General features: G+C 43.8%; 1 protein-coding gene across 1 annotated transcript in view; it reads left to right on the top strand.

The window, feature by feature from the left end:
• Window positions 1-1,827: 1,827 nt before the first annotated feature.
• Batf (basic leucine zipper ATF-like transcription factor) overlaps window positions 1,828-25,610 on the top strand; it is a 26,766-nt gene continuing 2,983 nt past the window's right edge. Inside the window, exons 1-2 of the mRNA XM_008849712.3 lie at window positions 1,828-2,114; window positions 4,374-4,478. Of these exons, the coding sequence (XP_008847934.1) occupies window positions 2,052-2,114; window positions 4,374-4,478 (168 nt within the window). The 5' untranslated portion in view covers window positions 1,828-2,051. The remainder of the gene's footprint in view (window positions 2,115-4,373; window positions 4,479-25,610) is intronic.

Raw genomic sequence — 25,610 nt, 5'->3', positions numbered from 1 at the left:
GCTCTTGCAGAGGACCTGGATTTAGTTCCCAGCACCCACATGGTGGTTAACCAATATCTGTAACTCCAGTTCCAGGGGATCTGATGCCTTCTTCTGGGGTCCAGGGGCACTGCACAACATGAATGCACTTACATTCTTACAGGCAAGACACTTATACACATAAAATAAAAATAAATAGATAAAAATTAAAATTTTAAATAAACAAGTAAATAGCCAGAATGCCCAGGTGAGAATTGGATTGTTCACTAAAACTACAATTATGCTCATGTCAAGGTTGGCAATATTATTGCTCCAAGTATGGCCACCTTGTAGCATGCCTCACACTGTGTGGAGATGTTCTAATTTGTGTTGTTATCCATTCTTTCCAACAGCTTGGAGAGGTAGGCAGGGCAGGCTTTTTAAAAAATATATTTTATTTATTATTTTTATGTGTATGAGTGTATTGCAATGCCTGCAGAGGTCAGAAGAGGGTGTTGGATTCCCCTGAAACTGGAGTTACAGGCAGTTGTTAGCTGCCATCTGGGTGCTGGGAACTGAACCCAGGTCCACTGCGAGAGTAGCTAGTGCTCTTAACCACTGACCCATCTATCTCTCCAGCCACACAGACAGGGCAAGTTTTAGTCTCTTCTATTTACAGATGAAGATGAGAGTCACAGAGCTCAAGTGAGTTATCCAAGAGCAGAGGCCTACAAAGTGGGAGAGCTAGAATTCACATCAGAGGGCTTGGGGATGTAACTCAGTTAGTAGGGTGTCTGCCTAGCATGCGCAAAACCCTGGGTTCAATCCTCAACATCAAATAAACCAGGTGTGGTGGTGCATGCCTGTAATCCTAGCACTTGGGAGGTGGAGGCAGGAGGAGCAGGGGTTTAAAGACATCTTTGGCTATATATTGAATTTGAGGACAGCCTGGGGGAAAAAAAAGAAGACAGAGAAGAGGAGGAAGAAGAAGAGGAGGAGGAGGAGGAGGAGGGGAAGAGGGAGGAGAAGGAGGAGGAGGAAGAGATTGAAGAAGAAAAGAAAAGAAAAAAGATAAGAAAAGAAAAGAAAAGAAAAAAGAAAAGAAAAGAAAAGAAAAGAAAAGAAAAGAAAAAAGGATTTTCACCTGGCTGGTCTGATTCCAAGACCAGAACTTCTCACTATTTTCTACTCTTTCTCCATGCTGGGCTCTGCCCTGGTGCCTTTGACTCCTAAAAGTTCAAGGCCAACTTTGAGCTCCTGAAGGACTCTCTCCACAGAAATGCATCATTTCTTTAGGGAGAGTGTGAGTGCCCATGCTAAGAGGCACAGGTGATGACAGACTTCTCAGCATCCATTCCACAGACTTGCTGCGGCTTTCAGATGTCCCCAACCTCTTGCTTGACAATCTAGAAAAGACAGTGTTCTGAGGTCCCTTTGTCCCCAAACCACCTGAAGCCAGCTCATAAATAAACGAGGAAAACTCAGTGCAAAACAGGATGGGTAGCTGCTTTGAGGTGAAAACCAGAAAGAAATTCCAGCTTTATTTTGTTTTAAAAATCAAGTCGTGTGACAATGGAAACTCTTTCCCGGTTGTCCTCCCCTCTCTACCATGTTGACAGAAGATGGGCTTGCTAATTCTGGCTGGGGATTTTCCCTGCTGGCTGTTTTTTTCTTTTATCTTCATCAATTGAAGAGAGTTTGCTCTACCTTTCAAACTGCCGGAAGACACTGGGGTTTGTGTATTTTTTTTCTTTCACCTAATTCTGTGGTCTTTTCCCAGATATGTATTTTCTCTCTAACTACCTTCTAACTTGTTGAAGTTTCCGCCCATGTGACTTCCAGCTTGAATTACCAGAAACCACAAGAGAGAGCGCGCGCGCAAGCCCCAAACTGAGCGAGATGTCCCTGTGGGGAGCAGTACCTCTGCACCCCAGAGCGAGGAGGACACAGGGGTCGGAGGTGGCTGCTACACAGGCAGGGGAGGCACCTGTGGAAGGTGGAGGGCTGGTGGCCCCCAAGCAGTCAGGAAGGGAGGCCAGTTGGTGACAAGATCGCCTCTCGGGCCCTGTGGGAGAGCCCGGAAGATCTCAGCCATGCCTCACAGCTCGGACAGCAGCGACTCAAGCTTCAGCCGCTCTCCTCCCCCTGGCAAGCAGGTAGCCTGGCCTCACCCCAGCCTTCTAATTCTCCCTGGGTGGTAGAAGAGGGGCAGGCTCCCTGGTGCTGCCCAGGGAGCTGTGGCAGGAAGGAAGTGGCTCTGTCTCGCGTGGCAGGAGCTCTCTGTCACACTCTGGACATGGCATTTGCTGCAAAGAGATGCAAGGGGCAGAGCCCTCATCGTGCCACCATGGTGCCATCCAGCCCCTCTTCCTCTCTTCCTCAGTGAAGTTCCTCCAGGAGGGTGACTATCACAGAACTAAGAGGAAAGGTTTGTGCCCCTCTAAGGCAGAAACAAAGTCAGCAGAGGGGTGTTCCGATAGGCTGCTGGCACCCCAAAATCTTAGAGATGTAGTTTTCCACAAAGAGCCTAGGGCTAGACAGAACCCGAGGTCAGGGAAGAGAAAAAAAAAAAAAGATAAACTAAAGTAAGGTAGACAGGAGGAAAAGGATGGCTGACAGACTGCCACTTGTCACTAGGACAGCCAGTGAGGAGGGAGATTAGAGCCTCAGCCTGTATTTCTTTCCCTCTCCAGACTTGGTGGCATTCACAAGTGGCTCATCTTAGCTCTGGGAAACCAGGAGATGGAGAGAGGGATTCTGGGAGCCTTAGAGTCTAGATTGACTTCCAAGCTAAAAGTTCTCAGGTTAAGAGATGCCCCAAATAGGGTACCCTCCCAACCTCATAGCTTCTGGGGCTCTTTACCGTATTCTTGACATTCTTGGCTCTAGAAAGTCCTCCTGCTCTTCCTCTTCCTCCTCCTCCTCTTCCTCCAACTTATAGCCATGAATTAAAATAATCTGGCCCTCTGTGGCTTAAAAATCGCATTTTTTTCTTTAGCACATGTTCCAGGGGGCTTGTAAAATGCTGCAACCAAAATAAAATGACATGAGCCTCTGCCATAGCATCTATCACAAGCCCCTAACCAAAACGCAGCAGTTACAATGCTGGTGAAGACCTCTAGAAGGAAATGGCCAGTCCCGGCTCAAGATAGTATCAGAGCAGCTCAGACTGGCTCAGGCTGCCTGGAAGTCCATACCATACTCTTCTTAAGAAGGAAATTACTCACGGCTTCCATGGTAACCCAGTCCCCCACCCCCTTAGAGGAAGTGTGCATCCTTGCTCTCTCTAACTCAATAACCTCCTGTTAGAATGACCTAGAAGTTCTGGATAAAATGGGGAGGGGTATCAGAACCTCCTGGTCTGCAGGCAGGGGTAAGGGGGTGGAGATGGGAACAGGGTAGGAGTTGCAGAAGGGTTTTTTCTGGGCATCTTCACTGACCTGCATGCAGCATCAGAGGCAAACCTAAACCTATCATCTACTGCTCTTCTATAAGATGCAATTAGAGAGCATCCAAAGGTCCTCTTGTCATCCCAGGCTCCAATCACTGGTTCACTAAAGCAGTTGACTTCCACCTTAATTCATGACTTTCTTTCGTAGCAGTTATGGTGCTCGGGGCTGGAAGGTCTCAAGATGGCTGAGCATAATGAAGGGAATAAAGAAAAGGAAAGACAGATCTAGGGAGGGTGTAGAGCAACGAGACTGCTGGTGGTGAGGGAGTTCTCAGAAAGGCTTCAGAGTCAGCACCATAAGATGCTCCACTCTGAATGGCCATGAGGTCAGGGGCCAGCGCTGACAGCCTCGGCTTCCTCCTGTGTAATATGGAAATGATAACACCCACTGCACAGAATTGGGAAATTGGATCATAGAGTCTCTGAAAGAACTTGCCCAGAAGTTTGCAAGTTTGGAAAGAAAACAGCAAAAAAGAACATCAAGGAAGTTCTAGCCCTGAAGGGGGTAGGGAGGAGCAGCCCTGGAGAGAGCAGAGGTGATAAAATACACTTCATTGCCTTGACTAGTGATGCCCCAAACAGCCCTTTTGAGGTCTCAAGATCTCTTGCCCTCTTCCTGTAGCTTTTGACCAAAAAAGGCCATGGAAGAACTAAGGATAAAACATAGGAATGAGAAAGAACACTCCTTTGGGTGCAGGATTTTGGTAATGGGGGTGGATGATGCATAGGAACGGAACACCAGGAGGGAGAGAAGGAACTGGAAGGGAGGGAGGGATGGAGGGAGGGACGGAGGGAGAAAAAAAGGAAGAAGGGAAGAGAAGGGAAGGGAAGGGAAGGGAAGGGAAGGGAAGGGAAGGGAAGGGAAGGAGGGACGGAACGGAAGGTCACCAAATGCCACAAGAGCATGTTTTAACTTAGAAGAGAGGAACAGATCCACCTAGTTATTGCCATCACTGTTTCCTAGGATTCATCGGATGATGTGAGAAAAGTTCAGAGACGAGAGAAGAATCGCATTGCCGCCCAGAAGAGTCGACAGAGGCAAACACAGAAAGCCGACACTCTGCACCTGGTGAGTGTCCAGACTTTTCATCATCCTCTTTGGCCTTGGGCTTTGCCTCTCACACTGGTGTTGCTGTGAAATCCAGCTTTGACTCTGCCAAAACATAGCTATATGTACATGGGGAGAGTAAGTGGAGGGCAAGGGCTGCAGGGGCAGGTGGGGAGGGAAGGCTCCTTCTCCTGTGCATGTGTTGAAAATATTCAGTAACAGAGAACAAGGCCAGGAGACTGAACAGAGAAATGAACCTTTCTAACCCAAGAGGGTGCAAGGGATGGATGAGTTGGATGTTGGAAGCCCCAAGTCTGGATGGAAGGTGAAACCTCTGAGCGGATGCTTAGAGAAAGGCAGCAGAGAGAGCTTCATCCTCCCTGAACCACTATGCGTAGAAGGCACGACTGATGCTGGCAGGAATTTAAATGTTAAGTGCTTTTCAGGAGCACACATTCATCCCTTCAGAAGGCAGCTGGGCTGCCACCCAAATGTCCCTGCATTTGGGAGAAGGGAGTGGACAGGATGCTGTATTTACCTTTTTCCTGATCATCATGAAAGATCAATGTTGACATTTCCATTGATCATGGTGTCTCTAGGGCCTATGAAAGATGCAGTTTCAATGTACTTATCTGGGACAGTCATCATCTAGGTTGAGTGGCCATTAGCCCCCAAACTCTTCTAGAAGGACAGAACTGAGCTGCAGCTCCACTGGAGGCCTGGGCCAAGGCCAGTGTTCCCGAGTCATGGCTATGTGCATCATAACACAGTGTTCCTCCTCAACACCAACCTCACTACCTTTCTACCTGTCCCTCAGCACCCCTCACTGGGTTCTTGTTCAGTCTTGCTTCATTACACCCTTCTGCTTCCATCCCCTCCTGCATTCCTTCAGCAGCTCCATCTTCCTGCCCTTCCTTCTAAAATAGTCTCATATCTCTGATATTCTAGAAATTTCCTTCAGTGGTAAGAGTGGAATGAGCACCCAAAACAAATAAGCTTGTAATTCTATGAATGTTTAGCATGGCAAGTGACTGGTTTAACTGTACTGGGAATAAGTAATTTGGGGATAGGGAGATGGCTCAGTAGTTAAAGCACTTGTTAGGCAAACATGAGATCCAGAGCACAGATCCCCAGAACTCATGTAAAGGTCAGGTAGGCATGGCAGCCTATCCTATAATCCCAGTTCATGGAAGGTGGAGACGGAATTCGCAGAGCAAGCTGACTAAACTAGACTAGCCAAAATGGCAAGCTTCAAATTCAGCAAGAGACCCTGCCTTAGTCTATACAGTGGAGAAGGCAGGAGATGAGGGTTGAATCTGGGAGGAGTTGGGTGAGGAGTGGGGAGAAAATATGATCAAAATGCATTCTATGAAATTCTCAGAGAATAAAATATTATAGATAGGTAGGGAGGTAGGTAGAGGTAGGTAGATAGATAGATATAGATAGATAGATGATAGATAGATACATAGATAGATAGATACATAGATAGATAGATACATAGATAAATAGATAGATGATAGATAACCTGACGTCAACCTCGGGCCTCCACATGCACACTGCACGCATGCACACACACACACACACACACACACACATGCAGGTGCACCTGCACATATATGTGCATCCATACACAAGCAAATACACATATATGCATGCTCACCACACACATACATATGCAAAAAATAATAGTAAATAAGTAAAGCCAGGCGTGGTAGTGCACTTCTTTAATCCCAGCACTTGAGAGGCAGAGGCAGGTGGATTTCTGTGAGTTCAAGGCCAGCCTTGTCTACATAGTGAGTTCCAGGCCAGCTGGGGTTACAGGGAGACCCTGTCTCACACACACACACACACACACACACGAATAAGCAATATGTAGTTTTAGGAGACAAAAACAAAGTCACTTCTTTTAGCTTTAAGGAAACCAGGACAAGCAGTTCTAACCGCTCTGATGGTTTTGCTTGCTAGGTACTTGATATATTATCCATTGCATGCTAACATAATTTTCAGTAGACAAATATGTGTTAAACAGAAAAAAATGAATAATGAGCAGTCAGTCACAACTGTGACCAACAGTCTGAATGTTAAGCTGCTGCCCGTTACTAACATACGTCTGTGATTTCCTTGTGGCTCAAGATCTCGCAACACAGTTTCACTATTTTAAGCTCATGTTCTCTGCCTGAGTCTGATTCTTAATGTTCTTTAGAGCAAGCAAACAAATTTTAAACTAGGATAAAATCCTCTTTTTTTAAATTCTGAGCAGACAAACTCCTACAAGCTTTATAAGTTTGTAATATTAAAAGAAAAAGAAATGGAAAGTGAGCTAAGCTTAACCTCTCTGCGGCCAGAAGGGCCAGGCTTGACTCCCAGCCCTGCCACTTACTGTCTATATGACTGAGTCCAGAGACATGTTCCATGATCCTTGGACCCGGGGTCCTTATCTGTAGAATGGGAAATGACAGGAACTGCTTATAGAAATAGTGCAGTTAAAAAGTTCAGCATGGTGCCTGGCATAAAATAAATACTCAAAAGGTTCAAGAACAGTAAAAATTATAACAATAGTTATTAGTATAAGAAGCAAGAAGCCAGGCGTAGTGGAACATGCCTTTAGTCCCAGCACTTGGGAGGCAGAGGCAGGTGGATCTCTGTGAGTTCAAGGCCAGCCTGGTCTACATAGTGAGTTCTAGGGAGTTCCAGGCCAGCCTGGGGCTACAGGGAAACCCTGTCCCAAAAAGACCAAAAAAAAAAAAAAAAAAAAAAAAAAAAAAAGCAAGAAAACCCTGGGCATGGTGGTACATGGCCTTTAATTCCAGTACTGTGGGAGACAGAGGCAGGTGAATCTCTGTGAATTTGAGGTCAGCCTGGTTTATATAATGAGTTCTAGGCCAATCAGGGCTACATAGTGAGACCCTGTCTCAAAAAACTAAAACCAGAACAAAACAAAATAAGAGAATAAAATGAAATTGTCCCTCTTCACAGACTAAGACCAGGTTATAATGTAATGAATAGGATACGTAGACCTGGGCAAGAAAACAAGTTGATTTGCATACACATCAAGTTGAAAGAAGGAAGGAAGGAAGGAAGGAAGGAAGGAAGGAAGGAAGGAAGAAGAGGAGGAGGAGGAGGAGGAGGAAGAGAAGCCAATCAAAACTGAGATTGAACATGTACATATATGTGATATATATGTACATATATACACTTTTATATAAAAAAGTATGCACGTATACTTTTTACTTATATGTATATATGTGCATATATATTATATGTATGTGTGTATGCTTCCCCACATAGAATCCCAGCGATGAGAGACTTTTTAAAGACTTTAAAGCTCAGACACATATTTAATGCCTGAGAATCATCTGCATCATCCTGGCTAAAGGTCCCCAGTGCATACCTGATTACTTCTAGTGACAGAGAGTGCTCTCTCCCTTCTAACACAGAAGCAGAGTCCTCCCTGTCTCAACTACAGGCTGCCTCCCTGTAAATTCAGCCCTTTGATCTCTGTCCAACCCCTCAAGGGAGGATGGATGGACTGGCATAGCTCTAACTCAGTTGTCAGAATCAATTGGTACTGGTTGCAACTGCATTTGAGTACCATCTGATGCTTGCGGGTCCATGGAGTCCCCCAGTCATGGAGTCAGTGTGTCCACATCCCCAGCCTTGTTCCATTCAATGCTCCCATTATTTTCCCAGAATGTCAACTCCTTCCCACTCCTTTCTTTTGAGCACTGCATTTGTTTTCACTTTTTGCCCAGTGAGCAGATCACAGAGGCTACACCTTGAGCTTATGGATCGCTGTCAATATAATTTAATGTTTCTTAGCTTTGGGTGAAGCTTTGAAACGCAGAATCATTAAACAGAGTTTGGCTGTGGTTTGAACTCACTCTGTGTTTCCTCTTAGTCAACAATCACCCTTCTCCATCACTTACCCTCTTCATTACAGTTGTGGTTCAGGTAGAAAAGCTCTGCTTTACCTCCAGTGAGTTCAGTTTCAAGATTCCGTTTGCCCTTGATTCCTTTCCTTACTTGCTTCTACATGCTGAAGTTCAGGAACCCCCTCCTAGCCAAAGGACTCATCCACCAAGAACGTTCGGGAGCTGCTGAGAGTACATTATGAAGTGAGGCCCACATTAGGGTTCATCATAGGGTGCTATCCTAATATATATTGGAATTACAGTCTTCTTAATTTGGACTGTTGGTACTGTTATTTCCCTTAAAGTTCCCAGTGACCTAGTTTCTCCAATGAGAGTGTGAGATGCTTGCCATTTAGCATTTCGAATATATATCTTTCTTTTATTTTGTAAAAGAAGCATTTCATTATGGCTTTAATGTACTCAATAACAATTTCCAGAGCAAAGACACATCTCTTTCAAAAGTGGCAATAAAATTTTAGGTTCACAGTTGAATACAGTTGTACAATATTGAACTCATATAAACCCTGTAAGACATAAAATTGAAGGAGTTTTTAACCTTAAAAAAAAAGATCTCTATTCACTTTTTAAAATACAGTTTCTTGGTTGGGGATTTAGCTCAGTGGTAGAGCGCTTGTCTAACAAGCGCAAGGCCCTGGGTTCAGTCCTCAGCTCTGAAAAAAAAAAAAAAGACAAAATAAAATACAGTTTCTTACATAAAGACTCATTGTTTTTGCTAATAACACTTAGATGTTGGCACATGCATCCCTAATCTGTATGTATCTGATTATTACTAGTCATGATCAGTCGCACTCGGATCCTTGGCACCCGTGTGTGGATATAAAATCATCAGGTAGATTTCAATGGTAATGTTTATCACCTCTACTAATTAACATGATGTAAATTTTTATGCTTCCTCCTCAAATATAACTCATTTTTAAAATTTGTTAAATTTTTTATGTGTATATCACACAGAACATCCCAAACAATCTTATTCATCTATATACCCACTTGAATATATATCTTTACATCAAGCACTGTGCTTGCTATGTGGATTGCTTTCAAATTGACGGAGGAGGGAAGGAGCCTCTTGTGACAACCATTGTCACAATGTCCTCAGTGTTGACGAACTTCACCTAAATGTGTTCATCGATTCTTTCCATAATTACAAAATGCATATGATAATTTCCAAAAGCACAGGTAGAAACATGAAACCATCAGGATGACATTTTAACCATCAGAGAAGGCCAAATTATTCAATAAATAGAGTTGGGACAACTGGCTGGTCAAATGCAAAGCACAAAAGGCTGGATCCTTCATTCTTTACCCTATACACAGATTAACTTTTTTAAGGACATTAAAGAAACATCAGTTGGGGGATGGGATTAAAAATTTTATCTTGAAATCTTTTTCAAATAAAATAGAAAAACCTCAAGCCATAAAGGAAAAATTTGTATGTGTGTGTGTGATTTACACATAAAAAGTAGAAAATCCTATATAGCTCAAAATACTACATATAAAATCAAAGGCAAACAACAAAGTAGGAAAAAAATAGCTGTAGCACTTATGACCAAAAAAGGCATGTTTACTAAATACATGAAAATTCTTATGAATAGGAAAACGATGAACTGAAAAGTGAGCAGTGATGGTGAAAAAGCCATTTATATTTTTAACACTTTTTAATCTCAGATGGGAGAAGCAGTTATCCATTGAAATTTGAGTGACCGTTCCTAAGAGCCACAGTTCTTATAAGATACGGCTAGTCAGTTTCCTGTGGCCAGCCATCCTATTGACAGTAGAGACTTTGGTATCTTCCAGCATGGGGAACTTTGAGTCAATGTCCAAGGTCAGTGGAAAACAGAACCGAGATCAATTCAGAAGCATTGCTCACAGAAGGCTAAAAGCAGAGGGGTGGGAGGCAGACAATAAAGTCATCCCCAAGTGTGCTATTGGCAAGTCAAATCTGGTCTCGAGGGTGAACTGGAAGCAAGGAAAATTTAGAGCCAGTGCTGAATCTGGAAGCCAGGGTGTAAGGTACTCTTTTCGATCGGTATGGCCCGGAAATTGGTTGCTACTAGCTCCTAACAGAATCACATAGTAGTTCAAGAAGACAGAGAAGTTTACAATGTTTAATATCATATAACGGGAAAATAATGTGAATCACACACTAAATGAAGCTTTGAGCTAATGTGGAAAATGAGGACAAGTTAGAGGAAAATTGAATAATGAAGAACAAAAACTCACAAAGATGCTAGCCTCCAGGACTGTAAAATGTACTATTGTTCTAGGCCTTCTAGGCAGCCTGGGAGAAAGGGCAGCTCTGGGCCTCCTTCATTCCTGTAGTTCTTTTTCTCTCTCTCTGGGAGACCATGCCCTAATGTTTATTGGCATAGAGAATTCATAGATTCATAAAACAATAAAACACAAAGGAATGTTCTGGCTAGAGACAACTTTTGAAAGTTTAATATAAAGTCAGTGAGTCATCTCTGCAAAAGACACCTCTCTAGGGTCTCTGTCACTATGAATTTCTTTCTTAAAACTATGGTAAAAAGCCAGGTATGGTAGTACACACCTTTAATCTTATCACCGGGGGTGTAGAGGCAGGCAGATCTCTATGAGGTTGAGGCCAGCCTGGTCTATATAGAGAGTTCCAGGCCAGCTGGGGCTACAGGGAGATCCTGTCTCAACAACAACAAGAGACCTTGTCTAAAAATAAAATAAAATAAAATAAAATAAAATAAAATAAAATAAAATAAAATTACAAACCATGGCAACTGGATCTGGAGAGACAGCTTAGCAGCTAAGAGCACTGGCCATTCTTGCAGAGGACCAGGGTTCAATTCCAATCACCCACATGTCATCTCACAATCATCTGTAACTCTAGTTCCAAGGGATCCAACACTCTCTTCTGGCCTCTGTGGATACTGCCTGCATGTGGTATATATACATACATACAGGTAAAATACAAATTTTAAAAAAACTTTAAAACATGTTAATTAAACACGTGTGACTGTGAATCAGGTGCTGTGTGTTAAGTGTTCTAGCAGCAGCGTCTCATTTGATCTGTAGAGAAATTCTTTAAGTAATTTGCTCAAGAGTACATAGCTTGTAACTTCAGAACTCATCTTCCTAACCACCACACTATTTCTCTGAATTCACACAAAGGTGTGTCCCTTTAACTCGTGTCTTCCTTGAACCTCATACTGAATTTTTTTTTTCTGTTGATTGAGAAATGTCCTCCAAAATTCGTAGTATCCCCTCACCCATCTTTAGGCCTGGTCAAGGAAGTAAAGACCTTTCTTTCTCTCCTACCTAGCTATCTACTTACTACTTTATCTATCTATCTATCTATCTATCTATCTATCTATCTATCTATCATCTATCTATCTATCATCTATCTATCTACCTTCCTACTTCTCTGTATGTATATGCCAGTTTTTTAGAAGGTTGTGTTACATAAGATTGTGTATGACAATAACCTTAGGAACAGTAATTTTGCTTATAAAAGTGTGAAGCAAAGAGGATCTATGGGGAGGATTGGTGCACGGGTATGTGTGAACACTAAACATTTTATGTATGCTATAAAATTAGGCAAATAGCTAACAACAGGAGATTGAGCAACATTGTGACCCATTTAGACAACAGAATTTGATGCTGGTACCTGAAATGGCTGTGTAAACCTGTGTTAGTTAACTTGAAAGATGTCCATTGGATAGTGTTGAGTGAAACAAGCAGTTACAAGGAGTGTGTGCTTTCTGCTGATGTAAAATCCAAGGGTTGAGGGATGGTCGCATGTACAGGGAACTGTCTAGAAAGATAGTCTCCAAAATGCTAACAGTGGTTGCTTCTGAGTGATTGGGTTTGGGTCATTTGCCTCATCCCTAGTAATTTTCTGCCTTTGTATTGTGATGAATGCGTGCTATTTAAGCAAGCCAAAATAGTCCAAAAGAATCTTTAAAATTCAGCTATTGTAGTTGGAGAACAAGTGAAGGCAATTCGCCACCCCAACTTCTTGTTGGGGATGATGGACCTATGTGTTAGGTTTGAGAGGTGTCAGGACTTGAAGACTGCCTGTCTAAAGAGGACTGAAGGTAACAGGTCACAAACCAAGAGTTGCCTCATTCAGCAGGTGCCATCCTCAGTAGCACCTCAGCTTCTTTCCTAAGAATGAGAGTCTATCCACATGGCCATGCTATTCAGAAGTTTCTTAGTCTCCTCTGAAGGATCCTGTGAGGTCCCTGTCTCCCACAGCAATAGGCTGGGTCCATAGCATGAAGACCTTTCAGATTGCAGAGTTTTCATAGAGGGTCTCACCATGGGTCCACATAGTGGCTTGTGGAGGGAATGCCAATAATTATAGCCACACAACCTTCTTCATAGAATCAAAATATTAAAAAAGGAAACTCAGAGTTTTAAAACAACCTGTCTTGTTATCAATGAGGAAATCAGTGTCTTTCTCAAGGACACCCAAGAATGCAAAGCTCTTGCCTGTTTACTAGTCTGTATGTTTTGTGCCATGTCACAGAACAGAGCTTTGTGGTGGTGAAGATGATGTGGTTCCCACTTATCATTTTGCAAAGGGTAAGAATGCTTATACAACTAGACTCCCTTCAGTTCCAGAACATTCACCAACAGCAAGAGACCAAAAGGAGAGTTCAAGATAGATAAGGGCTGAAGTTTAAATGTTTCTTTCATTAGAAATTGAAAGGCTGATGACAGTTTGGGGGAAATATTTGCATCGAATTAAAGAAATGAGTGTTTGATATTTATATTTATGCTAAGAAAAAACTTTTTTTTTTTTTTTTTTTTGGTGTTTTTGAGCCAGGGTCTCTCTGTAGCCCCAGCTGGCCTGGAACTAGCTATGGAGATCAGGCTGCCTTGAACTCACAGAGATCTGCCTGCTTCTAGTTTCTGAGTGCTGGTATTAAAGGCGTGTGCCACCACACCTGGCCAGAAACAATATCATTTTAAAGAAAAACATCGAGACACCAATCAATAAGTGGGCAGAGACTACATACAGAAAGCTTACACAACATTTTTCCTACCCAAATGAAAATAACCTAATTTTCTACTCTGATGATGAAAACGATACACATTGAGGCAGAGTTTCTCAACCTCAGGACTATTGACGTTTCAAGCCAGATCATTCTGTTTTTTTACATTAGGGATAGAACCTAGGCCTTTATGCATGTTGAACAAGTGCTGTACACTGAGCTATACCCTCAGCCTTTTCCTCTACTATTTTACGTTTTGGGGGTAGAGTTTTACCAGCTGGTCTTGAACTCAGGCCCAGGCAGACTATGAACTCTCAATCCTCCTGCCTCAGCTTCCACAGTAACTGAGATTATAGCTCCAGACCTGGCTCCTCTGATAATTCTTATGTGTGGTTGGCCTTTGTACTGTAAAATGTAATATTCTACCCAATAGTTGCCGACAGAACTGCCTCCATCCAGTAATGACACCCAAAACTATTTTCAGAACTTGCTAAATGTGCCCTGGATAGAAAAATCACCTGTGGTTGATTGAGACAGACATATTTTAAAAAGTCCTTTTTCTTCCTTAACTGTTATTTAACCTGTAACAGTAAATTGAAACTGAGAAACCTTCACAAAACTAGTCGAGAAAATTAATTATTTTAAAAGTGTAACACTTAAGAGCTTCTCTGTGCCAGGTATGGCTTGTGTTGGGTCCTGTAGTGTAAAATGATACAAGATATAGTAATCTTGGTGCACACATTCATTCTTGGTTACACCACCTAACACAATCCTTTTACAGCAATTTGTACCACAAACTGGAAGACAGACTGTGCCTTTTGCCCTATTAATCTCACTGAGGAATTTATCCCAGGAAGAAAGCAAGCAAAGACAAAATCCAGTGTATATCAAGTGTTCGTTTCCAGTGCTATTCGGACAGAAATCAAAATTCTCAATAACAGAAGATCATTTTAAGTAAACTGTGGATCACTGATTTGATAAAGTGGTTATAAAAAATAATACTTGTATACCAGGCATGATGGCACTCACCTTTAATCCCAGCCCTCAGGAGTCAGAAACAGGTGACTCTCTGTGAGACTGAGGTCACCCTGGTCCACATCATGACTTACAGGCAGGCTGAGACTAGGAAGACCCTGTCAAAAAAACAATCCCCCCCAAAAATACTTGTAATGACAGTATAGCTGTAACAAAGTTATAACAGGAAGCAAAATACAATTTTTATTTGCATTAGGGTTGAGATTTTATAGAAATAACTATGCATATTTGTTAAAAAGAACAGGGTAGTGGTACATACAAATGAAAATTGGGGCTGGAGAGGTGGCTCAGCGGTTAAGAGCACTGACTGCTCTTGCAGAGGACCTGGGTTCAGTTTCCAGTACCACATGGTGGCTAACAACTGTCTGTAACTCCAGTTCTAGGGGATCTGATGCTCTCTTCTGAGCTCCATGGGCATCACATGATAGGGGTGCACTTATACACATGTAGGCAATACACATACACATAAAATAATAAAATATTAAATATATATTTAAAAAGAAAATAGATGTTAGGGGACTAGGAGCATGCATGTTTTAAATTAAAAGGAACCCCTTAAGGCTGGGCATGGTAGCACATGCCTTTAGTTGCAACAAAGGCAGATCTCTTGTGAGTTCAAGGCCAGCCAGGGCTACACATTGAGACAGTGACTTAGATGATAGATAGATGATAGATAGATAGATAGATAGATAGATAGATAGATAGATAGATAGATAGACAGATAGATAATGATAGATAGACGATAGATAGATAGATGATAGATAGAAGATTAAAGATCTTTTACATATATACATATATATATATACATTGTTTGTTTGTTTGTTTGTTTGTTTGAGACAGGGTCTCATGTAGTCCCAGCTAGCCTGGAGCTAACTATGTAGATCAGGCTGGCCTTGAATTCATAGAATCAACCTACTTCTGCCTCCCAAGTGCTGAGATTAAAGGTGTGAGCCATCATATCTAGCCTTTAAACTGTATATTTTACTTTTTTAAATATTTTATTTGTTATTTTTATTTTATGTATATGAGTGTATTACCTGCATGTATTGTATGTAAGTGTGCCCATGTATGTTGTGCAACGCCTGCTAGGGATCAGAAGAGGGTGTCAGATCCCCTGAACTGGAGTTACAGACAGTTGTTGTGCCATGTGGTGCTGGGAACCAAACCTGGGTCCTTTTCAAGAACAGTCAGTGCTCTTAACCATTGAGCCATCTCTCCAGCCCCATACTTTTTATTTTTAAAAAGAAGAAAGTATTCAAATAGTTGAGGAAACTCTGGAGGAAGCTGAGGGAGAGATATTATTGACTTAGAATTTGGGAGTGAAAAAGAACACTAGAAAGTATTATACCAGGATAACGGGTAAACTTGGTCCATCTCAGGAAGCTCAGGAGAACCAAGGAAGAGGGCCTGGATCACTTACAAAAACTCAAAGGAAATGATGAAGTTCAAAGCCAAGCCAAGGACCCAAATTCATAGGGTCAAAAGGTAATTTCCAGTTACTACAAGGACCTACTGACACATGAAAATTACTTACTGTTCAAAGAGAGGGTAGGGAGCTCCAGAAGGCTGTCAAAGCAGAGTCTGTGTCCCAGCACTGCCTCTCCCACCAGCTGAAATGATCCAACCACTCCAGGAGCATTTCCCAACCTCTTCCAGGTAGGTACCTTGCTCTGAGCAGTGAGATTGTAGCAAGGACAAGATAGTCTGAGCCCCTGATTTCAGGGGTCTTACATTCAACTGTAGGTCTGGAAACCAGACAAGTACATGAATGCATTAATCATACACAGTGTGAAAAGTGCTTTGAAGAAAATGAAACAGTGCAATGTTGAAAACGACTTAAAGACAGAGATGGGGCGGTGATCAGAGAGGGCTTTCCTCAGGTCCCAGGGTTGGAGATGAAGTGCCAATCAAAGAGGAGGCTGGCAAGATCTGGGGAAAAGGGACCAAGCAGAGACTCAGGGCCAAGAGCAACATGATGCATCAGAAATAGCTGGTGAGCCACAGACAGGGATGGAGAGACAGGGATAAAGCAGGTATGTTAGGGGAGGAGAAGCCAGATTGGGATGGTGGAACATACAAATCTTGTTCTAATCTAGGTGGGGGACTGCTCTGGACCTAAATTCTTTTTTTAGTAGAATGTCTTTTATCTATTCTTTGACGATTTCATACATGTAAACAATGTGTCTTGACCATCCCCACTTCAACCCCTCCCAACTGGTGCCTCAACACGTCCTCCTCCCGCATCGTGCCATCATGTCCTCTCCTTTTTTTCAAAAAACACACTAGGTTCAATTAGTTCTGCCTGTTAGAATGTTGACTGATCTTGTTGGCTTGATCTTGTGTGGGTCTTGTGCAGGTGACCACAGCTGCAGTGAGTTCATGTGTGCAACAGCCATGTCATGTCCAAAAGACAGTGCTTCCCACACACCTCCTACACTCTTCAAGCTCTTACACTCTTTCCACCCCCTCTTCTGAAATGTCCCCTTGAGCCTAGAGGGGATAAGGTTATAGAGATGTCCCATTTAGGACTGAACATTCAATAGACACTTAACACTAAGCACTTTGACCAGTTATGAGTCTCTGCATTAACTGCTGACCACTGCACAGAGAACTTTCTCTGGTCAGGGTTGAGAGCAGCACTATGGATATAAGTATAAATATCTAGAAGTCAGTTTGACAGCATGTCCATTTATCAAGACAACAGTATTAGGCTCCCTGCTAGGGCCTATGACCTCTCCAGCCATGGGCTTTTGACAAGTGAGCCTAAATTCTGATCAGTAAATGGGAAACAGCAGCACCTCCCCAGGCTGTAGGCATTTGAATTAGAGAGCAAATGTTAAGATCGGAGCAATGTTACTTCCTCTCTTCTTTGTTGGGAACAAAGTAGAGCTGGAGATCAAAGGCAGGGGAAATCTGGCTCTGGTGTGTCTGCTCATTTAATGCAGAGTCCCACTTTGCAGGTGAATCTACCTGGTATCCTCTCAGCCTCATGTGAGCACGTATGCTCTTTTATCCAGGTGCTTATGAGAACTCTGAGAATATTAACTGATTCATTGTAAGGGCATGCCACCGTATTTGCTCAAGCCTCCTGGGTTTGGTTTGGATAGGGAAGGTCAAGTCCAAGCTAAGGAAACTATATTCAAAGGTGCGGTGGTGGCAGAGTGGTATAATTTGGCTATTCCCTCTCTGTGGCTGGGCCTTTTGAAGAAGGAGTCTCTTAGATTCTTTTGTAACAGTCCCAAGATACAAAGGAGAAACCATTAAAGACTAGAGTGTTGAGTTAAACACTCGCCTTAGCCTCCTGATGTCTACTGAATAGAAACTTCCACAGGCACCTGTCACATTCCACGCTGACAATCAAGCAACATGATTTTGTTGAACATTTACTATGTGATAAGCACAGTCCTCATCACTGAGGACGAACACATGATGATGACAATGGTAGTGGAGGTTACCAATCCAAAGGGAACTCTTTTTTGTGTGCCTTTTTTTTTTTTTTTTTTTTTTTTTTTGAGACAGGCTCCTTGTAGCCCCAGCTGTCCTGGAACTCACAAGGTAGTCCAGGCTGGCCTCAAACTCACAGAGATCCACCTGCCTCTGCCTCCCGAGTGCGGGGATTAAAGGCGTGTGGCACCACACCTGGCCCAAAGGGAACTCATTTAATCAAGCTTTAACTAGCAGGATTCAAACAGATCCTCATCTCTTGCCTTCATCATAAGAATGAAGTGTGCTGGTGTCAGAGAGATGCTTGATGGGTAAAAGCTCTGGCTGCACAAGCCTGATGATCTGAGTTCAATCCCTGGAACAGGAGGAACTGGCTCCCTAAAAATAACCTCTGACCTCCAAGGCATGTATGTCACATGTGTGCCTGCACACACACACACACACACACACACACACACACATTGCACACAATATTAAAAATTAACTGCTGTATGGAACACTATTTTCATGAATAGTAATAATACATTGAAATACTTTTTTTTTGGTCTTTTTTAAGACAGGGTCTCCCTGTAGCCCCAGCTGGCCTGGAACTCACTATGTAGACCAGGCTAGCCTCAAACTCACAGAGATCCACCTGCCTCCCAAGTGCTGGGACTAAAGGCATGCGCCATCACACCCAGCAAAATAATACATTTTCTTCCAATTCTAAGATTATTTGTTTTATGCAATTATGAAAACATATTTAACTAGGTAAGATATATGAAATAAATTTCTTGACGATTACATATTTATGCTATTATACTGTTTTTAAGAACTTACAGTGAACCTGGTTATCAATTTGACTAAGCACTCTGATTGCCTTGGAAATAGCTTAAAAATCTCGATGCCTGAACCCTGGTCCAGAACAATGAAATTGGAACTGTGGGGATGGAGGGTGGAGTCCAGGGGTGAGGAGAGTGTGGAGCTCTGAGGCTGGTGAAGATGTACAGCCAGGGTGGGAATCCAGCAACATTGAAGCTGTCAGGGGCATGGAGCAGAATGAATGGAGAGAATCTAGCACTTTCCACCCAGACATCTCATCCCAGCAGCCTAGTGGCTGCAAGCAGTCTTAGCTGAATGGTCCTGTTAACTGCTGGTGGAATCCTCCTCACTTGAACGAGCCATCAGGATTTGATTCTGCTACAATAGATAAACCATCAAGGGGAGGCATCAGCTAGCCACCATTTATTTTTCTCTTCATATACCAAGGAGTACAGAAAGGAAAGGCAGGAAGAACAAAGTCCTCTGTGTGGGCCATCCTCAGTACAGCTTTCATCCTCAAGGCTGTAATATGGCTGTTGAACCTCCGAGCATCACTCTGTGCTCAAGGAGGGTAGACTTTATCCTTGCCAAGAGGTTCTACCACATGAGTAGAAAAAGAAGCCCCCATCCCTGTGTTTCTGCAGACATCTCACTAGTCACAATTCTGACACATGTCCCACCCCCAGCCGCAAAGGAAGCTGATATTTGGGTCTATGTAGCTGAAGGCAAGGAAGTAGTTTGGGGTGAATGCTGAGGGATGCAGCCTAATGTTTTTCACATTTTAGGACCATGAAATCACAGACCTGAAAACTGAGAGACAGATGATATTTTTCCAACCCTGTGACTCTAGACAGGGCCCTGAGAGCAAGGCTGGTGTGGCTGAACAGCTGCTGGTGACCAGAGCTATGGAATAAGGATTCTTTCCCAATCTGAATGTGTGAGAGGAGATGGAGGGAGAGGCATGGATCCTCCCTCTTCAGGGGAACAGCCTACCTTTCTGTTAGAAGCCTTCTCTGGGGATGTTGGTCTCTACCTACCCCACACATCTGATGGGGGTGGTGCACATAGCAGTGTATAAGGAACCAACTCTGAATGTCACTCACAGATCTGGGAGTAGGCATGAGCTGAAAAGGTACTCTGCCAACCCTCACCTGTGTGGTCCTTTGAGCAGGAAAAACACAGGGACAATTTTCACCTTCTGGAAATGACTATTAAGAAATGCAAAAGAGGGGCTGGAGAGTTGGCTTAGTGGTTGAGAGCACTGACTGCTCTTGCAGAGGACAAGGGTTTGATTCCCAACACCCACATGGCAGCTAACAACCGTCTGTAACTCCAGTTTCAGGGGATCCAACATCCTCTTCTGACTTCCTCAGGCATTGCATGACACAGCTGCACTTATATACATGCAGACGATGCACTCATACACATAAAATTAAATTTAAAAAAAAAAGAAAGAAAAAGAAAAGAAATGAAAAACATCAAAGCACTCACCCAGTGCTGGCAGGGAGCAGAGCTGCCCGAGTCCCTGTTGCCCGTGGACCAGAGCCAGCAAGGAGATGCCAGCCAGTCCTAGTCTTCTTTCCAGCTTAGCTGCCTGGGGCTTAGGGACCAGCCTGGGGATTCCCCATCACTCAGGAGTTCTGAGTGACCTCTTCAGCCCCTCCAATAGGGGGTTTCCCAGAATGTTCCCATGCCTCACAAAGCCTCCTCTTTAACCACCACAAGCTCCTGTGCTCATGATACAACTAGCATCAGGTGATCCCACAGGTAAGGGAGGGCAGCTGTGAACATTAGCATTTGGATTGGCTTGAGGCAGGGAAAGAGGGAAGATAACATTGGCAGGAGATAATCCTCAAAGCTCATCAGGTTTTCAAGGCAGGAGGCTCAGACTCAGAAGCCAGCCTGCCTCTATTCAAGTACTGACACTACAGCTTGCAAGCTGTGTGACCCTGAACATATTACTTAACTTCTCTGAACTTCATTTTCCATCTTTTGTAAAAGAGAAATGTTATGTAACACACAAGGGCATTACAAAGATCAAACATGATGGCAGCTATAAAATACCTAAAGGACTGATTGGCACCTAGCAGTATTTAATAAGTGTTAATTACTGAGTTGGGCCACCTATTTTACAAAATTTGCTTCTGATAATCTTTTTAAAATCTTTTATTTATTATTTCTGTTTTATGTGTATGAGTGTATTGCCTGCATGTATGTAAGTGTGCCCATGTAGTGCAATGCTTGCTAGAGGTCAGAAGAGGGCATCAGATCCCTTGAAACTGGAGTTACAGATGGTTGTTAGCGGCCATGTGGGTGCTGGGAACCGAACCCAGGTCCCCTGCAAGAGCAGCCAGTGCTTTTAACCACTGAGCCATCTCTCCAGTCCCTTCTTTTACTAATCTTATATCCATGGAATCTATGCTTCCTTACCCTAAACATGCACACACACACACACACACACACACACACACGTACATGTTCTCTTTTTAACAGGAGGGGGGCTAGAAGCTCATATGTTCAGTTAGCCAATTTGGAATCGGAAATATTGGAGCGCTCAAGGGGACCTGGAGAGCCCTTACTCTTGTGGCTGTCAGCATTAGCTGCTGGTTACAATCTCTATGGAGCTTTTAACAGCCCTGCCTAGGTTCATCCTAGATCTAATCAGAACCAGGCACTGGCATTGCTAATGCTCCCCCGAGGACCTGAATGTCTGGCTAAGTGGAGGATCATTGTTTTGGTCCAGTTATTCTGTCTTCAAGTGAAAAAACTGGTGTTCAACAAGGAAATCTAGTCCCTACGGGCCACCCAGCTAGTACCACAGATGTCATGAACCCAAGACCTGGCTTATGTTGGAAGACAGTCTGGTCCTGAGGGAAGCCTCTTCAAGGCAACTGGATAGGGGTGGGCAGCTGGGTGGGGTGGGTAGCTCTCAACATACTTATGTTGTGTCAGATCATAGTCTATCTGGTATAGAATCACTAAAACCAGGACCCTGCCCTCTCTTGGGAGCACACAGGGGGCTAAGGGCTTCTCTGTGCTCTCTGGAGCCCCAATTCACTCCAATATCCAGGCCCTCAGTTCAGGAGGGGCCAGAGGAGTCCTGGGGGGCTTCTTCCTTCATAATTCAGTTGCCATTGTCTGTAGGTGCTCATAATGACAGTGGCTGGCTTTTTAAAATATCTTATTTTTATTTTATGTGTATGAGTATATTGCCTGCATGTATGTAAGTGTACCTGAGTTGTGCCAAGCCTATGGTGGTCAGAAGACAGCCTCAGATCCCCTGGAACTGGAGTTACAGATGGTTGTTAGCCACTATGTGGGTGCTGGGAATCGAACCCAGGTCCTCTGCAATAGCAGTCAGTGCTGTTAACCACTGAACCATCTGGCTAGCTCCATAACTGGCTTTTTTTTTTCATAACTGGCTTTTTAAAAAAGATTTATTTTTATTTTATGTGTAGGAGTGTTCTGCTTGTATGTACCTAAGTGCACTGTGTGTATAGCGCCCTTGGAGGCCAAAACAGGGCCTAGAACTAGAGTCATAGACGGTTGTGAGCTGCCATGTGGATGCTGGGAACCAAGCCTAGGTCCTCTGCAAGAGCAGCAAGTGCTCTTAACTGCTGAGCCATCTCTCCAACCCAGCAGCTGGCTTTTCTGTGTCCATTTCAGGGGGTTTCTGTGAGGACGCTAATGGGCCTAACAATTCTAGAAAGTGCCAAGCAGGCCACGTGAAGCCAGGAAGCAGGCTTACCTTCCTGTCTGTATCCTATACCCCGAGCCCTGCCTTCCTGCCTCCCCTTACTTTACTCCTTCACTGAATTCTGGTCCCCCGGCTGAATTGGGAAGCCAGGGGCTATGGTTATGTCTCTGGATAAACAGCTGCTTCCATGGCCACCTGTGCCAGTTGTCTCTTTAGCTGTGTGAGCCCTCTCCAGGCAGGCTGCCCCAGGGAGAGTGGGGCCCAGATCAGCCACTTCCTGCAAGAGAAGTCAAAGCCTTTCTCTAGTGAGTGGCAGGCGGCTGCAGGGCTCAGGGCTCCCAGGCAGCTTTCTATCGGGAAGCAGTGCAAGGTAAAGGCAAGCCTGGGTTCAAGGTCAGAGGACAGAGGAATGGGCTTGGGCTCAGGGATCTGCAGGCTCTGGAGGACAAAGCAGAGGAGAAAGCAGGAGAGAGCCTGCTGAGGAGGAAGCCCCAGCTGTTACTTCCCGAAAGCTGGGCCTGCCTCTAGGCAGGCGGGTAGGTCAGAGCCCGCCCACCCGGTCCCTCCTTGCTGCCTCGGGGTTTGCCCAGGCCCTTCAGAGCACGGAACTTACAGTAAATGCTGTCGCCAGTGGAAACTCTTAGAGGAGGCGAGGAGGGTTGGAGGAAGGGGCCAGGACTCCCAGCCCCCCGGTTCCCGTCTTAGCAGCCCCCCCACTTCATCTTGTTCACCTTTTGGTAAAGAGGGGATGCCCTCCCAGTAAAGGGGATACTGACCTCCCTCTGGGAAACTAAGAAGTGTTGAAATGCCCTGCTGGCCACAGCCTGCAGGAACATCAGCTAAGGACTGACTCCAGCATCCAGCTTCTGGTAGCCCCCACCTCACTCTAGAAACGGGGTTTCCTTTGCATCAGGCTCAGCACATTTGATAGCTCAGAGGCCAATCAGAAAAAAATGTCAGGCTGAGGCTGAGCACGCTCAAATTGGGCCTTCAAAAGATATGGAAGATGGTTTGGTGAGCAAGGCTATGGTCCTGGGCTCCTTCACCACTTAAAACAAAAACACCCCCCCCCAAAAAAAAACCTGTGCTAAGAGGTTTAGATGATTGACACTGTAACTGACAAATCCCACCTAACTCTCTCATGAGCCTGCAGCTAGCTCCTGATGGATCATTTAGGGAAAATTCTAAATGTCAAGTTATCTTATATCTGCTAACCACTACTATAATTTTGAGTCAACATCCTCATGCCAACAATTGATGTTGTCAGTCAACAAACATTGAAGTTCACTTGACACTTAAACAGGTATTTAATATAAGCTTAAATAATTAAAACAAATTTAGTATCATATTTAAACAGGATTTTCAAACTTGCCTGGTCATTAGAAAGAGATGAGATATCTGTTAAAAACTCAGATTTCCCAGAACTGGGGAGATAGCTCAATCTGTAAAGCATTTGTCTCTCAAACATGAGGACCTGAGTTCAGAGTCCCAGCAAAGCAGGGCAGGGTGGTATGTGTAATCCCAGCAATGGAGGCAAATCCCTGGAAGCTTGTGGGCCAGCGAGCTGGCCTACATGGTTAAGTACAAAGCCGGTGAGAGATTGTCTCAAACAAGAAGTGGAAAGTGCCTGTGGATCAACACCCAAGATGCCTCTGACCTCCGAGTGCATGCCAAGCATGTGTGTTCCAGCACCCACAAGTGCACTCACATGCACACATGCAAAAACAAGAGCTCAGAGTCTAGATTTTGCCCCAAATCCCAACCCCACTGAATTCTAAACTTTGTTGTTTTTTGGGTTTTTTTTTTTTTGGAAAAGTGAGAGCTGAGCTTTGAGCACCGGGTGGGCTTCCCCAGGCTGGCTTCTGAGCTGAAATATAACTCCTTTTCATCTCCAATGGCATTTCCTCTCTGAGGGAGGCACTGATTCTAAGCAGGAGGTCTGTTTGATCTCATCTTGGAAATGTAATTCCACTGGGCTTTCTGGAGGTGCAATTGTTTTTCAGCAACAGCTAACCAGAGCACCACTGTCAGCTAATAAGTAATGCGGTGAGAAATCAGCACTTTTTACCTGAGTCTCACTGTTAGCATGTGCTTCCCAACGCAGCACAGAAAGGTTTTTCTGGACAAAATGGTCAGTGTTTCTACCAAGAGTACAGGACACCCCCCCCCCTTCCTTGAGGTTTTACTTTCTGTTGGTTTTAACTATCCACAGTCAATTGTGGTCCAAAGATACAAAATGGAAAGTTCCAGTAATAATTTGTAAGTTTTAAATAACTTTGATTATAGTATATCCTTATAAATGTTTCATTTCATGATTACTTATTATTAATCTCTTACTATATACTATAATTTATAAGCTTTATCATAGGTATACATGTATAGGAAAACATACTATGCATACTGGGTACTGTCCAAGTTTCCAGGAATGGCTTGGAACATTTGCCTGGGGGTGAGGGGAAACTACTATATTGCAAAACCCACATTTGAGTGGGCAGAGGTGGGTAGAATAAAACACTGTGGCCATCTTTGATCCTTTAATATTTATGAAGAGTCTAAGTAGCCTAGAACCTGGGTGAAGCACACAGTGTTTGTAGGACTAAATACGAACATGAGGCACTGGAGGAGCGTGCATGATGTCAGAGGGAAAGAAGTGAAATTGGCAGAAAATATTTCACACAGCTTTCCGATCTCTCGGGATCTGGCCTGCCTGCCAGTTTCTCCTGGGATATGCTTGCCACTTTCAGCCTTCAGACACACATAGACATGTTTGCACACACACATTAAGTCTTTCTCTGTCTCTATCTCTGTCTCTGTCTCTCTGTCTCTGTCTCTGTCTCTCTCTCTCTCTCTCTCTCTCTCTCTCACACACACACACACACACACACACACACACACACACACCTGGGTGAGGTTTTCCATGGTTTGTCCCCACCAAGATTCTTTTTTTCTTTTTTGCATTTTATTTATATATTTATTTATTTTCGCTTTTATTTTATTTTAACAGAGCATACGGTGGGGGGTTATTTACAGAAGAGTGGGCCCCCCATTTACAGCTGCACTGGAAAGTCCACACTCAAATATAGATCCTGTGACTTCCCAACACCTGCACAAAATGAGGAGAGAGGTGCCTCATGGCATTTTTTGGCTTATATATCCTTAGCCCCTCCCCCACATGCAGCTAACGTCAACTGATTGGGTAGGAGGGGTAACTGACTCCCTCCCCAACTCCTTCATGAGTGTGGGAAGGAGGTGTGACTATAACTTGCCAGCATAG

Source organism: Nannospalax galili, unplaced genomic scaffold (genome assembly GCF_000622305.1).
Source record: "Nannospalax galili isolate Female #2095 unplaced genomic scaffold, S.galili_v1.0 scaffold24, whole genome shotgun sequence".
Classification (NCBI taxonomy): Eukaryota; Metazoa; Chordata; class Mammalia; order Rodentia; family Spalacidae; genus Nannospalax; species Nannospalax galili.
The sequence above is the reverse complement of the archived record's forward strand: the minus strand, read 5'-3'. Positions and strand labels throughout refer to the sequence as shown.